This window comes from Tachypleus tridentatus, chromosome 12 (genome assembly GCF_004210375.1).
Source record: "Tachypleus tridentatus isolate NWPU-2018 chromosome 12, ASM421037v1, whole genome shotgun sequence".
In the NCBI taxonomy this organism is placed as follows: domain Eukaryota; kingdom Metazoa; phylum Arthropoda; class Merostomata; order Xiphosura; family Limulidae; genus Tachypleus; species Tachypleus tridentatus.
In genome coordinates, this window is record NC_134836.1 from 37397971 (window position 1) to 37416912 (window position 18942).

The 18942-nt window shown below is 32.1% G+C and overlaps 1 protein-coding gene across 1 annotated transcript in view; it reads right to left on the reverse strand.

Annotated features, from left to right (window-relative positions):
* The window catches only part of LOC143235863 (cell adhesion molecule Dscam1-like), a 185382-nt gene extending 167498 nt beyond the window's left edge, over positions 1–17884 (reverse strand). The window contains 1 exon segment of the mRNA XM_076474104.1: positions 17567–17884. Within this exon segment, the coding sequence (XP_076330219.1) occupies positions 17567–17645 (79 nt within the window). The 5' untranslated portion in view covers positions 17646–17884.
* Positions 17885–18942: the final 1058 nt, after the last annotated feature.

Sequence of the window (18942 nt, forward strand, 5' to 3'; positions counted from 1 at the left end):
CACAATAAGGTCTTAAACCTGCAGAATAAGTTGCACTTGTTTACGACTTATATTGAAAATTTCTTGCTACTGCACATTATTTTAAAAATTCTGCAAAGCGATTAATTTAATGATAAACAAAATGAATTAAATTTCCGCCCAGAATTAGATATTATCTTGTGATCCTACAGTGCAAAGATGCTTAGAAAAATCACTTGCTATATCGTTTAAAAAACAAACTATGAACTATTTTGTAAACGTAAATCTATAATAATTTTAATCTATGATCATTCGAAGAAGGGTGTTCCTGCCTGAAATGTTATTTAAAATTTTAAAAAATCCTGTACGTATAGTGAGTTCTTCAGATGGCGTTTATTCAGCTATTTATTATTGTAAATTATGGTTAATTCATCTGCGTTGCCTAGAGAAAAAATAAGGTTTGAAACACCCAGTAATGAGTATTTAAACAACAATGTGAATAATTGCTGTAAATAAATAAATATATTTAACATATTGCAGTTTTGCTCTAATACGAAACATTTCACTCAATACCTTTCTCAAAATTTTGTACAACCGTAAGTAACATTTTGTTTCATTTTTATCCATTGCATTAATTTTTGGCATGACCAGGTGGTTAAAGAACTTGACTCGTAATCCGAGGGTCGCGGGTTCAAATCCCTGTCACACCAAATATGCTCGCCCTTTCAGCCGTGAGAGCGATATAATGTTACGGTCAATCCCACTATTCGTTGGTAAAAGAGTAGCTCAAGAGTTGGCGATGGGTGGTGATGAGTAGCTGCCTTTCGTCTAGTCTTACACTGCTAAATTAGGGTGGGCTAGCGTAGATAGCCCTCGTATATCTTTGTGCGAATTTCAAAACAAACCAAACATCAACTTTTATAACAAAAAAAAACACCATTGTGGCAGCCATCTTGGTGGCTCAGCGGTAAGCTTCAAGGCATACAGCTATAAAATTCAGGTTGAATCCCGTGGTGAACACTTTGTGTTGATAGAAGCTTTGTGTTAAAACAAATACAACAAAAAACAAACGGTCAGGAATAAAATGTAGTATGGTAGAAGTTTCAACTGATCCAATAAAACAATATTGTGAACATTTCAACTGTTTCAATAAAATAATATTGTGAACATTCCAACTGACTCAATAAAACAATATTGTGAACATTCCAACTGATTCATTAAAACAATATGTTAAATATTCCAAATGATTCACTAAAAAAATAATGTAAACATCCCAACTGATTCAATAAAACACAATATTGTAAACATTCCAACCGATCTAATAAAGCTGAGAGATTTATAACTTCGCCAAATTTTGTATTGTTATTTGAATTTGTTTTGACGAAATAAGTCACAATTTTTCATAACTGGGAATCTTTGGCGATAATTCTTCTTACTAAACGACACCATATGATGATAAAAGAAGAAGACAGAGTCATATAAAGGAAGAGATAGTAGTAGTTATAATAATAATAAATATTACAATTAACCCTATTAGTCAATAGTGGAGACCTCTAAATTTACGTATGTGTAATTTGTTTGGCTAGTTTTTTTAGAGTGGTGTTTGACAGGGAAAAACATAAAATTGCTCAGTATGCTGTGTAATATAGACACCAGCGATACTGAACAGCATAAAAGCAAGTCAGTAATCTGAGAGTTAATGTATCGCAAAAAAGTGACTGAAAAGGTAAAATGAAATACAATAATTTTATTATATATTTCTTTATCTGAATATTAATTTGCAAAAAAGCAAGAACAACAAAAATTAGAAGCTATTATTCATATAATTGAATATTTTTCTTCTTCTTTAGTAAATATGCGCTAACTTGATGAAATAAGATTTGGATAACATATGAATCTATTGAATGTGCATGAAATCTTGGAAGAACACATAGTTAAGAACCACAGTAATTCATTTCTTAGTTTGAAGTTTGTACAACCAAATAAACGTGTTCTTGAAGAGTGATTGGGTTTTAAGTCCATAAAAGTTATCATTTTGGTTCAGGGACTAAGAACACATAACACAAGGTACTCAAAATCTCACTACCTGTAATTATTTTCTCATGCACTGTAGTTTTTTAAAAGGTTTCGTTTGATTGTTTGCTATTAAGCACAAACCGAAGCAACACAATAGGCATTATGTCCTCTACCTACTACAGGTATCAAAACCAAAAGTGCCTTCGAAAACTATACATCACATGTAAATGATTTCAAATTAGACTGTTGTTAATTGTACTTGTGTTAATTTTGTGAGAAATCTTCATTAAAATTCATTAATTATAATGTGTGTCTGTAGGTTTTTCTAACACAATGTTTAGGTAAATGCCAACATATTAACCACAAACGTTTATTTTTATATCCTACGCAAAATCTTTTTCAGAGTAAACATTGAAACTGACCTCTCTTACCAAAGGCAGCATTTATCATACGGTAATACACAATATATAGATGGCTGAATCAATACCATTTTATTTTTGACATTACTTGACATCAGTTTTTAAAATATTATTATTATATAAGAAATAGTCCTATATAAGTGCTTTTTTAACAGCAACAGACATTTATATTATTTGTATTTTATACTTTTATATACTTGAATAATATAAATTTTTAGCAGCAACATTTATATTATTTTTATTTTACATTTTTATATATTTGAATTATATAATTTCTTTTAACAATAACAGACAAATATTTATGTTCTCCAAAATAAAAATACATCATAATCAGTTAAACATTTTTTTTCACAAGAACATTCTTGTTATATTGTATAAGAATAATGAAGTATTTGCAAGAAATACCATAATGCAAATATTTAAATGTTTGTTTGTTTTTTGAATTAAGCAGAAAGCTACACAATGGGCTATCCGTGCTCTGCCCACCACGGGTAACGAAACCCGGTTTTTAGCGTTGTAAGTCCGCAGACATTCCGCTGAGCCACTGGGAGGTTGATGTTTAAATCTTTTTGATTTCTTGTCTTCTGAGGATTTAAATAAGTCTTGGATATTGAAAGTATAATGAGAGAATCTTACACGTTCCCCTCGGTGGGCTGAGTAGATAGCCCTTTGTGGCTTTGCTATACGAAAAACACAAACACAAACACACAGAATCTTACAATTTATTAGCAAATAATTGATGATATAAGTAATCTCGCCTTTAAAGGTATAATGAAAGAACCTTACAATTTATTAGCAAATAATTGAAGATTTAAGTAATCTGACGTATTAAAGATATAAAGAGAAAACTCTGCAATTTATCAGCAAATAAGTTTCTAGGACTTCAGCTCACATATTAATGTAGCATCATATATCGATCCTTTCTTTCTGATAATTTACAACAGACACATATCATAGGGATTTAGCATTTTAATCGCACTAAAATTAAATATATGTATATATTTCTGCTGTGCTTGTAGGGAATTACCCAATTCTCAGCCTACCAGACTCTGAATTCGAGAGTTCATTGTTCGCGCCCTACACTTTGGGGTACATTGTACGAGTGCCGATGAAATCACTATCTGATTAGAGTAGCCTAAGACTTGGCAGTGGGTGCTTTGGATTAGCTACCTTTACATTCATCCCGTGTGCGAAAACTGTGGGGCGCTTTCTTAATGAAAGGTGCAACTATGACTATAGATTTGTTGTTTTTGTATTTCGTTACAAAGTTACAAGAGAACTCTCTGCTCTAACAGTGTATGACTATAGAGAAGGCAGCTAGTTATTACACCCACCACGAACTCTTGGGCTACTCTTTCACCAACGAATAGCGAGATTGACCGTCACATTATAATGACCACAGGGCTAGGATGGTGAACCCCTGATCCTCAGGTTACAAGTCGAGTGTCTTAACCACCTGGCCGTGCCGGGCCTTAGAAAGAAGGAAGTCCATAGAAAGATTTCACCTTCACTGATGTTCACAATTAGGAACGGCTAACTCAGCAGCTCCTGTGGTGTTTCTCAGGAATTTTCGAAACAAATATGCATACAACCAAACTTTCTGCTATAGAACTTACGGTCTATTGAGATACGTTTCATATAATGTTAATATATATACTTTACGAAAGAATTGTATATATATATCAATATTCTTTTATATGGAAACTACGAATATTTTGGACAGTAATTTTGTAGTTTTACTTAAAAAAAAGAATTAAACTAACGTGAAATATTTCCTACATATTTCCATGAATACCAAATTCGGTGACAAGTTTGAGATAATGATACTAAATGTTGTTTTCACTTATAATTAGGCCACAATTTAAGAACGTTTTGTGAGAAGTTAAGATTCCTGACGTTTGCAGAAAAATAAGAAAAGTGGAAGAAACTTGAGAAATTTAAGTAAAAAGTTACTTTATGTCTTTTTCTAAAGCACGTTGTCATATAACATGAACAAGTGCTTAGAAAAACAAGAGATATAAGCGTAACTAAATTGTAAACCTTTTTTTGTTAAAAATATTTAAAAAGAAATAAGAAATACTTAATAGTTATTTTCTGTTTAAGGAGTTGTTTCTAAATTTAAAATCCATAGTTGTGGATATTGAGAAAAATTTGCAGTTCAATACTGTGAGTAATTTTCAAGTAGGAACATGTATAATACCAAAGTATTTCGTTCAACTTTGTGTTATAGTCAATAGTTTATTATAAACCCATACTTTCCAGTGACTCTGAATGACACTATCCAGGCCCGGCATGGCCAAGTGGGTTAAGGCGTTCGACTCGTAATCTGAGGGTTGTGGGTTCGAATCCTGGTCGCACCAAACATGCTCGCCCTTTCAGCCGTGGGGCGTTATAAATCAATCCCACTATTCGTTGGTAAAAGAGTAGCCCGAGAGTTGGCGGTGGGTGGTGATGCGTAGCTGCCTTCCCTCTAGTCTTACACTGCTAAATTAGGGACGGCTAGCACAGATAGCCCTCGAGTAGCTTTGTACGAAATTCAAAAAAAAACAAAAAAAACAGACAATATCCAATACAACTACTTAACGTGTTGTTTCACCAAGTGTTGCTACCTAATACAACCACTTAGCTTATTGTTTTACCTACTGATACTATCTAATATAACTGCTTACCGTATTGTTTCACGAAATTATTATACCTAATACAGCCACATAGAGTATAATCTCATATATACTTATTTCGTATGTAAAACAATCATGTTACATACTGGTTCATTTGTTGATGCCACCTAAAAAGCAACATTGTGTATTATGTTATTTACTGGAAGTACATAATTCTTAATTGAAACCAGCTATAATCACTTTTTTCTCTAGATACTTCCTACTTGAAAATCTTAAAAAAAAACAGAAAAAAGAACAGCTATTTCTTACTTATTAAGCATGGAAATGAATTAACTACACGTTTAAAAATTTTAATGTTAAATTCAGGAACATGATTCAAGACAACTCTTTGTACGCTTGAGGGATACGAGTTCTTAAAATACCATGTTTGGAATACTTTTTAACATTACATTTCAAGAAGATAAAACGCAAAGAAACTCTATATTTATAGAAATTAAGGTGTTGTGATTAAATATTTTGTGTTATTGTTTACAGCAAAATGAACATTTTTTATCGTATTTTATCAACCATACTAAGAGTTTTAAATCAGGTACGATTTAGTTCAGAGTGTACAACTTAGAGCAAGATGAAATATATTTAACATATTCATGTTGTGCTAAAAAAATGTAGGTCCAAGAAGTCTTGATAAAACTGAAATAGATACCCTTATAATCCTATAACCACATAAGCATACTTGACATATGTTGTCAGCCATGTTGTAGTTTTAAATAAGGTATGAATAAGTTTAGAGTATATAGTTTATTGTAAGAAGAAACATCTCTAATGTATTTTATCATACACGTTAGACTTTCAATTTTAGTACGATAAAGTTTTAAGTACATTGTTTACAGCAGAATGAAATATCTTTAACACTTTAACAATCTCGTTGCAGTTTCAAACCAGGTTCAGTTAAATTCCAAGTACATTGTCTACAACAAAATTATATATGTTTAATGTATATTGTCAACCATGTTGAAGTTTATAGTCAGGCCAATTCATGAATGAATATTTTTACGTTTTTCTTCACCGTTACGGAAAATAATAAACATGCAATGCACAACTAGTTTACGTGTCATTACTTTTATTCATTTTTGAAATTCATAATTTAGCTTAATAGAAAAATAATACGCATCTGTTAGATTCACAGGTGTGACTTATCATCAAATATAAAAAAAATATTGAAACGCAAGCATATATGCAAACGCTTAAAATGACAGAATATGTTACAAAAATGAAGTGATTCAGTATTCTGATTTATTTGCAAAAAACAATCATTAAAAACCTACAATGAATTTCGATAAAAAGGGAATATAGTGTTTTATCTTCGATGAAGTTAAAGAAACCTCAATACTTAAACACACTCGACCTAGACACGAATTATTTGACTTTTCTTTAAAGACACTGAAAGTGTTTGTTAAAGGGCAAAAACAGAAAACATAAACAAAAACAGAGATGATTTATCATAGAATTTAGAAACGAGGCTGATACATAAACAAAAACAGAGACGATTTATCATACTATTTAGAAACGAGGCTGATGGTAGCACTGACGACGCAGAGATAGCACGGATCATTCATCGAAATGTTTGTAAATATCACCTCACAATTCACAATATGTAAATATCTGTGGACAAACGTGTTAAAATTTGTCGACAACTGTGTGAATATCTGTGGACAAACGTTTTTCTTTATTTTACTGTTAGCTTTTATTTTCGTATTCATGTTTATTTTAAAAACATGTTATTCATGACCGAACCTTCTCCGTTTCTGCCCAAGTTGCGAATTAACACGAAAAAGGAACACTCAGTTATTCTCCTAACCTATGACATTTCGTTCACTCCTAACAGTAGTGTGTTACTTATTTACATGCTTTTTTTTTTCTTTCATATTTTGACTATGAACTGTTCAGGAAAAACGTTCAATTTTGTGAACACTAATGTTACTAACAAAATTGTATAACACGTTTTGAAGTGAAGACTATTTTCGTTTAGCACATGATAAGGGAGTGAATTAAATATTCAGCATTTGCTTGTTATAACGTTAGATTAGCTTATTCTATTTAAACCTAGAAGTTGTATGGCTCTTAGTGTTTTGTTTTTTATAATATATTTGATTTGCATCTGGTTTCTCTCTTGGCAGGCCAGTTATTCCCCATCGAGTTTGAATTTCTTTCTTTCTCGGTTCAACGTAAATGACCTTTAGTAATTAATGAAATTATCTGTACATATTTTAAAATTCATATTTTTTAAATAATTGTATCAAAATAAAGAAATTAAATTTTAAAGTAATTCTTAATACATTCTCAATATCTTACTTCTCATATTGATCTAATTTCAATGATTTTTTGGTTATTAATTACTATACTACAGACTTTTTGAGCAAAAGAAATTCAAAAAGTTTAAACACTGTTCTAATTATTTATTCATCTAATACTTTCTTAAAGTTACTAATTCTATCCATAGCGGCCCGACATGGCCAGTTGGGTTAAGGCGTTCGACTCGTAATCTGAGGATCACGTGTTCGAATCCCGGTCGCACCAAACATGTTCGCCCGCCCAGCCGTGGGAACATTATAATGTGACGGTCAATCCCACTATTCATTGGTAAAAGAGTAGCCCAAGAGCTGGCGGTGGGTGGTGATGACTAGCTGCCTTCCCTCTAGTCTTACACTGCTGAATTAGGGACGGCTAGCGCAGATAGACCTCGAGTGGCTTTGTGCGGAAAACAAACAAACAAACTATCCCTAGCATGTATTTCTTCGTATTCTATTGAATGAAAAGAACGTCTTGTTACTCCCTATGTATAATGGATTCATGCACATTTGTTAAAAAAAGAAATATATTATATGTATCAAAATGAACAAAAGATGGAAAGCAAAAACAGTTGTAAACAAAACTAAATTATTGTGATTTTATTTACATTATTTCTGGTTTCTGTAGGATATCTATTATTTATTAGTGTATCCCTTACTTTAGCCAAGTGAGAAAAAATACGAAGAAAAACGTGCACCTACAATATTACTCATGCATGTGTGCACATGATAATAGGAACTATGGTTTCGACAGAAACGAGAGCATTTTAATCGATTATAATAAAAGTATATCGGTAAAGTTTAAAAAGTATTGTTTAGGATAAATAATAGGACAAATCCTTCCTTTTCCTTTAGAAACTTTGCGCAAGGCTACTCGAGGGCTATCTGCGCTAGCCGTTTTTAATTTAGTATTGTAAGACGAGTGGGAAGGCAGCTAGTCATCACCACCCACCGCCAACTCTTGGGCTACTTTTTTACCAACGAATAGTGGGATTTACCGTTATATTATAAGGTCCTCACGGCTGAAAGAGCGAACATGTTTGGTGCGACGTGGATTCGAACTCGCGACCCTCAGATTACGAGTGGAACGCCTCAACACACCTCGCCATGCCGGGGAGGATAAATCTACCACAATATATTTCTTAGAAATACGACTTGTCCTGCACATGACATTACCCTTAGAATGTTTGACATAATACTTGGTTGAAATGTATGTGAAACAGATATATAGTTGTATACAGTAACTGTTATAAGTATGGCTTTAGATGTGCTTTTTATCAATCAAAGAATGTGTATTAACGTTTATCTAGTCCTTTACACATAGATATACAAGTTTATACACGTTAAAATTATGATATGCGTCAACAAGAAATTTCAATTTGTTCCACATTGCCGTATATTGTATGTGGCAGTATTTCGAATCATGAAATATTTATAATTTGTGTATTATTACTATTATTACTGATATTTATCTTAACATTTGCTTGATTAATCTCCTGTCTATCTATTTATCTGTCTTTATTGCTTCAAAGATAGATACAACCAACAATTAGAGAGTATTTCCTAAAGCCGAAGAAGAAATTCAAATAAGCATTTCAAAATGAAAATCAGAGCTCACCGTATTGATTTATTTAAATACGTGTGCTTGCAATTGCATATAGCCAGGGTTTTGTTTCGAAGGCGTTCTGTTTGTTTTGTTTTCGACAGTTTTCCTGAAAGTAGTATATTAACTACCATTCTAAACACTAAATTGAAAGCCGTCGATTTTCCATAAAAATGAATGCAGGTGTTTATTGCCTTTAAAGAAAACGATTAAGTAGTAGGGCATTCTATACGGAGCCCCTTCTCTAAAATTAAAAGTAAAAAAAAATCATTACAGTTTGCCCAGAGAAATCCTAGATTAAAAGCATTTTTATTCTATGGTATAAATAAGTTCTATTTCCTTATGGAACTCCTTCAAATGTATTTGAATACTATTTCAATTTCTTTATCAGGAGTGACAAAAAATTAGAGTGAAGGTCACGTGCGAAAGCTTTCTAAGTATTGCTTTGCTAAAGTAACAAAAATTGGAGGTGCCAGTCAATTGTAGAGCAGAAAGTTTGAATTCATTATACCACAGGCTTTCTATAATTAGAAAATCGAAATCAGGTTCTGAGAAGATACTGCAGTGAGTTCTATTCTACAATAATCAACTGTAATCTATCTCTAAAACTGATGGAAACGAGTAATAAAAGCTTCCCTCAAAGTTCATGGTAGATTTGTTATGTTGAAGCAGTAACAAGGAGGAATAAAAGATAAAGAACTTGAAACACGTGAAGAATATTTTGTGTTCTATGACACACCATCTACCAAGTTACGTGAACTGAAGATCCTTATTATATTGATAGAATATATAATACTGAAGCTCTATAAACTTTAGGTATAGATTTACGCTCTTGGAATAGCAGAACAACATGACAAGACTTATATACACGCTTGGAAAAAAGAAGAGCATAACAGATTTATATACACGGTAGGAATAAACACTAAAGGAATCTAAAAAAAATCCCAGATTTCTGTTTTGTTTTGAATTTCTTGCTAAGTTCTCACGGTTTGTTTATGTTAGCCGTCTCTAATTTAGCAGTAATAAAAGCTGTTCGGCACTACCCGCCGCCAGATCTTGGGCTATTCTTTTATCAGTAAACAGTTACGACTGCTCACGGTTGAAAGAGTGAGTATATTCAGTGTCGGGATTCGATCCTGAGAACGGTATATTGCGAGTCAAGTCCAAACTTTTGAATAAATTCCATTTTTCTTCCTGAAAAAGTTACACCGGATAGGACCCGGAATGGCCAGGTGGGTTAAGGCGTTCGACTCGTAATCTGAGGGTCGCGGGTTCAAATCTCGGTCGCACCAAACATGCTTGCCCTTTCAAACGTGGGGACGTTATAATGTGATGGTCATTTGCACTATTCGTTGGTAAAAGAGTAGCCCAAGAGTCGGTGTTAGGTGGTGATGACTGGCTGCCTTCCCTCTAGTCTTACATTGCTAAATTAGGGACGGCCAGCGCATATAACCCTGGTGTAGCTTTGCGAGAAATTCAAAAACAAACCAAACCTTTTTTTTTAATGATGTAAACAAATCTAAAAATGACTTCAGTATTTTAGGATACAACTATTGATTTTTGAGAAAATATTTTTCCTCTTTGGGCAGCAAAAAAACCTTTTCAACACCAAAATTCTAATTTCTATTTATTAGTTTTGTTATCTTAAAATGTTATAATTATTACAAATCTGATAATTAATAGGAAAAGCATGTTATATGATAAAAACACTATAATATTAATCTAAATTCCTTCCCGTTAGTGGCACAACTGTATGTCTGTGGACTCACAGCACTAAAAATCAGGTTTTGATACCTGTGGTGGGCAAAGTTAAGATAACCTATTTTGTAGTTTCGTGCTGAATTCCAAACAGCATGCTAAAGATCTAAATAGACTTTTTACACAGAAGGATTTAGTAAAATCGATAAAAGCTGTGGTTTCCTATGCAAATATCAAACCAGTGCCTTCAAAACTTCACCTTTACAATCGTCAAGACAAAAGAAGCCAATGAGAACACAAATCAAACTGGCTTGCAGTTAGATATGTTTTATACTCCAAAAATAATGGTTTGAAATAATGAAATAGGCTTCCGATTTTTGACTTAAATACAAACCAAGAATAACAGAATGTCAGATTTGATGTCAAGATTATGCGTATTAAACAGAATTGTTTCACATGTTGTTAAATCACACTGCCGAAAATAATTAATAGTTAATTGTATTTAATAATACTTTAGCTACGACATGGCAAAATCTGTTGTTATAAGAAAATTCTATCAATTAGCTGGTTGATGTTTTTAACAAGTCAGATGACGTACACACGATATAAAAACGCAGAATTTTCATAAATCATCTTATCTCTAACCAAGTAATGGGCAGCTTACAAATTGTTTATTTTTTGTTTGTTTGTTTGTTTGTTTTGGATTTTGGGCAAAGCTACACGAGAGCTATCTGCGTTAGCCGTCCATAATGGCGAGCCATTACAAAAAATAAACTTGCCTTGTCCCATGTTACTTTCATCAATAGATTAAATATTTTTATTCGTTGTTTAGACCGAATGAATCTAAAACTTGAACTAAGAGATTTTTTTTAATAACATAAAAGTTATACTTTGTTAACACAAATCACACAAATAAATAGTATCCTGTGTGGTTTTTAGTTGATAGTACTTCTTGGACGGGGGTGAGACTAACATTTTAACCTGTGAGAAAGCTCTGTCAACGTGAGCGTTCGCAGGAGGGGACACAAGATAAGCATTTGTTTCTCTGAAATATGAGAAACATCTTTATTCTTACAACATAAAATATATTTTTTTATTCAGTTCACAGTTTAATTTTTAATTTTTTACTGTACTTCTCTCTATTGATAAAAAATTCTGCAGACGCCTATGGCTGTCAACCCAGAAAAATTTCTTAAGCCCAAAACATAACTATTTCTTTGAACCTAACAAATCCGGAGAAACCAGAACGTAACGCCATGAGACCATAGAATATTTCAGGTCAGAAACAGCCGTTGGAAATAACCAATTTGTTCCAGATAACATGGCTAACATTCGAGCTCAAAGATAACTATTTTACACTAACCAACCATTAGTGACTAAAAATATCCCTTTAAGACCAGTGATCCTTTTGAAAGCAGCTAACATTTGGAGACCAAAAGAGAATACTCTAAATCTAATAGTATCTCTTTTAGCCCAAAAATAATCCTTTGAGGCCAGAGCAGTCATATGAATACATTTGATATTTGACTCTAATAGATCAGCTATCCCTTAGAAACCTAGAGATAATATATATTAACACCAGAAACAATTTTTTTGAGATTAGTAGGTAAGCTTTGTTTCAAGAAAGGGTGGAAAAGTCATTTTAACTCAAATACAAACCTTTGAGGTCGAGCAGAAATTAGATTAATAAATAATATTTATGCATCAATGAATACTTTAAATCGAGGAGAGAACTCTTTTACCTTCAAGATAATCTTTGGAAGTAACGTACCCATTTGAACCTAAGATTTAACCGTTTGAATCCACGAGATAATCCTTTGAAATCAGGAAATATAGTTAACATTTTAAAACAAAATAAATTCTTTAAGATGAGTTAATGTTTTCAATTTATGAATAATTAATCTGAGCTTATGAGATAACCTCTTAAGACTAGATAACCATTTGAAATAAGGCAGTACGTTTTTGATCGCAAGAAATACTAGTCTTTTTTAGCGAAAAAAATCAGAAAACATGCTTTGAGACCAAGAGACAGAAACTGTATATGGCTAACCTCTTTGAACTCCAGAAACAATTCTTGAACTCAAAAGACAATTCTTTAATATCAGGTAATTTTTGGGACCAAAAAGTAGTCCTTTAAGAACAGAAAATCCCCCACACCACAGACTAAGTGTACTTTCAAGTTCAAATAAATATACAAGACCTAGAGACAGTGTCTGGAGTTTAGAACAACTTTTGTGATGAAGAAATATTCTTATAAAGTTCAAAGAAACTTTGAGTCCATAAACTGCTCTTTGAAATTGAAAATAATCTCCTGAATGAAAGAGCTAACTCATTGTGACTAGAAAATATTTTAATCTAGAATACAAGTGAAACCACGCATTTGAGATTGAAAGCCACCGTTAAGTTTTGAAGATAACATCTTGAGCAAAAGGAATAACTTTTTGAAGTAAAGTGCTGTCCCACTGAATCCAGTTAACTCAATAAGCTCAACACATAACTCTTTGAGCCAAGAAATTATTCTTTAAGACCAAAAATAACCATGAAATCCTGGAGACAACCTTTCGAATGCAGAATTTTTGTCACGTTTTTATTTGCATATTAACTGTATTTTGGAATCAATACAACTCAGTTTTATCAATATTACTCTCGGTATGCATATTCAAGTTGTGGTTTCATCAAGTAGTGATTGGTATAGTGTTACTTTAAAATTCAATTTGAATCTCTTAGTTATGATAATAATATATATTTATTGAAAAGTTACTTACTATCCCATGTAAAATGTAAGTATTATCTTGAAGAGATTATAAAATCTGTTACTTACCATTGTTTTTAGACTCAGAGGATTCTATTCTGCGTTCAAAGAGTTGTTTCTTTTTACAGAAGGTTCATCCAAGTCTCATGGGATCAAAGAATTATCTTATGGTCTCAAAAGGAATCTATTTCCTGTGTTAAAAGGATTAACTCTTGCACAGAGAGTTGTCCCTCTTTTTAGCTAAAGGACTCATCAACATAGAAATAATTCTTTAATACAGTTTTGTAGTGGACTCATGAATTTTAAGAAGTAGGCACGTGATTTTTCTGTCGTGAAAATAGGGTTATATCAAAATTAAAACAAAAAACAAGCAAGGCTATGCAATGGATTATTTCAAAATCGACTTTTTCTTAAATAAATAACAGACTTAAAGAATTAGCTATTATATTAGTAATCGGTTGAAAATCACAAGAAATAACGTAAAAATAAAATATACGTATTTTTAATTATAAAAAATCTATTGAAGAGAAAATATATAGATGAAAATATTGTTTAAGTACATAGGTTAATCTACGTAATAAATACCATAAATTGTTAGAGAATTCACTATATTTCATTTTATTTTTAACAGTGGCATTAACTATTTAGTTAATCTTATATAGTAAGCTAGAATAATCGGTATTTGTTGAAATTCACAGACATGTGGTTTGTTTTGAAATTCGCGCAGAGCTCACGAGGGCCATCTGCACTAGTTGTTTCTAAGTTAGCAGTGATAGACAACTAATCAACACTACCCACCACAAGATCGTGGGCTGCTTTTTTATTAATGAATAATTGGATTGACCGTTACTTTATAACACACCCACGGCTAAAAAGACGAGTATATTCAGTGTCGCGCATTCAATCTCACAAACTGCACATTGTGAGTAGAGCTCCTAATCAACAGGTCATTCCAGCCCTGCTTGATTGTACGTTATCTCAGCAAAACCTTCTAAACTATAACATAAGCAAAGAGAATAGCACGCAAACCTCATAGCTATATGGCTTAAAAACTGTAACCCTGCATTAATTCTTATAAATTCAAATAAAGCCATATAAATGAAATTAGCCTTCTAAGGAATCATAAATTTGTTTCTGCATGAAGTGTAATACAGTTACAAAGTTCAAAGTGCAAATTAAACAAAAAATACTTACCAATTTAAGCTCATAAATGCAAAATGTTTACAATATTGCAAACTGAAAGTTCAAAAGTTTATAAAGTCATCCTCTCTAGCATATAACCAAGCAATTTGACAAATAAACATCACAAGCACAAAGTACAACCTTCAAATTCAAACCTCATACCACAAACAAGATAAAACCTAAGAACACATGGCGAAACATAATTCATAAACAACAAAACCAAAAAGCGATAACCATTAATCTAATGAATAATATCATATTTTTAAAGTGTACCTAGCAAATCACATATATACACCAGTAATAAAACGACCAACCAAAACTCCCCATAGCATACATTATGATCGTACTGACAGTATCTCAATAGGAGTAAATTATTACAAACTAGCTGGTGTAACCAAACCCTGGACGGAAGTTGCGCAAATTCATGATTAATAAAAGGTTTTCTTAAAACATGAAAATTTGTTTCCTTTATATATACTTTTAGAGAACTCTAAAACGCCCATAAAAACAACAAAACACAAAATATGAAACCAGACATTTGCATGTATCTCTTCATGGATCCAATAAACCTTCATGCCAAATTAGGTGAAAATACATTAGAAGAGGCGAAGTAGGTGTAAAAGCAAACCAAAAATTGAAAATTTCTGTGTATTTCTCTATGGACCTAATGAAGAATACATGGACATTCAACAGACAACACTGTTATATGTTTAAGGATAACGCCAGTGCATAAGATACGCATGTGACGTATTCATGATCTTGAAGAATGGAGAAAAGTAAATTTCTTTGTAACAGGAAACAGATACGCAACGGAAAAATCATGAGATTCCTATTACAAATCTATATGCACAAAGAATAAACATTTCGCGAAGTTGGAGGTTGCATATCGTGTAATAAAACGTTTTTTTTTCCAGTATCATATAAGCAAGAGTTCCATTACAGTGTGCTATAAATACAAAGAAGGTACACAGAGCACACTAAATCCTTATAAAAATACATAACACATATCAACTATAGTCTACAAACTCATCAATACCAGTAAGTACAAAGTACAACCCGGAAACACGTGCTAATAAATACAACACATCCAATTGTCATTCAGAAAGTCAGTACACCTCAAGCTCAAAATGAAGACTGCAGTTCAAGCAAAAGTATAATAAACGACTCACAGACTTCATTACAGTGAAGCACAAGTTCAACGTATAAAGTTTAAACCTGTAAATATGATACACCGATAATTTGGCATACAATTTACAGTACTCATACACGTAAAGTATTAGGGCATATTATAGCTAATCCACTTCATAAAAATACAGCTTTAAAATAAATGTTGTGCGCCAGAGACCTGAGGCATGTAAATATGATACATACTGTTTGGCATACAATTTACAGTACTCATACACGTAAAGTATTAGGGCATATTATAGCTAATCCACTTCATAAAAATACAGCTTTAAAATAAATGTTATGCGCCAGAGACCTGAGGCATGTAAATATGATACACCGATAGTTTGGCATACAATTTACAGTACTCATACACGTAAAGTATTAGGGCATATTATAGCTAATCCACTTCATAAAAATACAGCTTTAAAATAAATGTTGTGCGCCAGAGACCTGAGACACAATAGTATCACTATCAAGTAGATCAGAGCAGCTCAATAAAGGTAAAAGTACAATACACAGTACAAGTACAAAATTTTAACCGAAAACAAAATATAGTAATAATGTGGTACAAGGACAATGTGCAGCTATAAAACACAGCAATATATAAGTATAATGTGGTAAAAATACAAAGTATATTTCTAAAATACAACAAAAATATACCTATAATTTGATACCAGGTCAAATTTTATCCTTGTAACACATTATAATTATATTTTGTATTTCATAACACAATAAAATATAACTTTAATGTGACACAAGGACAAAATGCATCTTTAAAACATAATGAAATATATTAATAATTTCGTACAATGCACGTTGCATATCAATAACACGATAAACTATAAGTATAATGTGGTACAAGGACAAAGTGCATCTCTAAAAAACTACAAAATATACCTATAATTGGTACAAGGACAAAGTGCATTTCTAAAACACAACTTAATACACTTATAATGTAATACAAGTACAAAGTGCATCTCTAAAACACTACAAAATATACCTATAATGTAATACAAGGACAAAGTGCATCTCTAAAACGCGACTTAATATACCTAAAATATAATACAAGGACAAAGTGCTTCACTAAAACACTAAAAAAATATACCTATAATGTAATACAAGGACAAAGTGCATCTCTAAAACTCTACAAGATATACCCATAACATGGTGCAAGGACCAATTGTATTTCAACAAAAATAGGTATAACGGGGTGCAAGAACAAAGAACATCTAGAAATCCTAACAAAATAAAAGAAAGTGCAATAATCAGGTTATAATAATAAAGTGCAATAATAAAGTTATAAAAAAGCAATTTTCGAACGAATATAAAGAGTAACCACAAATGTAATTAAAAACGGAGCACAAATAAAACATTAATCCACAACCTTCTGTTCTTTTCCCTTCGTTTTCTGAAAACACTATGACAGTACACCGAAATGTAATAAAGCTAAGAGCAGCTACTCTCAAAATTTATAGAACATACACTGTAGACTGAAGTTAACAATTTCAATCTTTGTTGAATGAAATGTAACTTTGTCTTTAAAACTGACATTTTGTGAGCTTTTTAACTGACGTAGAAGGAAACGATAAAAATTAGGTGAGCTTAAGATATATATGTTTCAGCAGATGGTACTAACAGATAGACAGCTTTATCGGTAAAATTTTACACTAGTTTTTCTTCATGGTATCTTAGCTGATAACATGCTAATTCTTCTGTATATAACTGCTAACTGTTATCTAGTATAAGTATATTTTACAACCATATAAGTAAAGAGTTAAAAAGGAGTAATTATTAACGTCACTTACCTTCTTCTGCAGACATTAAAACAATTATGAGCACAACAGCTGGCAATCTACTTGGTTTTCTTTTCTGAGCAAGATTCATAATTAGAAAGGATTTTAACCTTTATTACATTTATTAAGATTTTGTAAAAAGTAAGAAATGCTTTTAAGTTTCCTCTTTCGATATAGGAAAAATCAGAGCTGTAATACGTAAATCAGTTGGTCTCTATATTAACACAGCTTTTGCCTTTTAAGCTTTATCTGTTCTGGAACGGTTGAAATACGGAGTATTTGGATGCTTGCTTCTGTACTCACCAACACTCATGCTGTGTCTGAATAAGCTACAGTGTACACGTCTAACGCAGCAACTAAATACGGTCGCATTGATCTGAGCCACAAGAAATTGGTGCGTTTTTTTTTCTCATCAGCGCAATTGGCGGGATTCATGTAAAGCCACAGACGATAACACTGGAAGCATTGAACAACTTTGTAATAGAAGTGGTTCTTTATTTCTTTAGCCTAAGCAAGAAAGCAATATACCTAGTATTTAATTATCATTTTATCATTATAGTCCTTTGCACTTGCGTTTAATATTTCACAGCCTAGTTTATTTATACAAGCAGTTTATTTGGGTAATAAGTACATCAAATTCTGCCAAAATTATTATTATCGGACATTTAACGTGCATCAGAAAGAGCTTACAATATAATTCAAGTAGCTTATGAGCAGTGAGCTGCGAAAATGTATTAAATTGTCTTAAATATCTGGTTTGAAGTTCAAATATATGGTAAATTGTAAAATAATTCAAAACTTTTAAGTTAGTGAACCCTTAACGGTGGTTACCTCAATGCTGTTCTGGATTTTGGCTCTTTTATTATAAAAATATGTTAAACTGTTTGTATATATGTGCGATTTCATTTAGTTCAACAAATAAATGACCATCTGAACCCTGTCCACATCGTGGAATCGAACCTAGGACTTTAGCTTTGTAACTTCTTAAACTTACGGCTAACCCACTAGAGAAGATTTTTTTAAGGTGTAAAACTTTACTGTTTACGTTAGTGAGACATAACTTGTGATACTGTTTGATGTTTTAGAGGAGACATTACTTGTGGATTTTTTTCCGGACTTCAACCAATAACCTATAACCGAAAAGCCCAGTGAAAACGAAGTTATTACATTAACTGAAAAATTACGGTTCGACCTATCGAATTTCCGAAAAGGCCCAGTATACTTTGATTTGAGAAACCTTTAATTTGACTCTCAGACTAAACCTCTGGCTCACAATATTGCTTTTTTAGGCACATCGATTTGAAAAAAAAATATTTAGTCTTGTCAAGCGATAATCTATCTCAAGAAAAAAAGTAAAATCTACTATATATTATTTTCGTAGCTTCCAG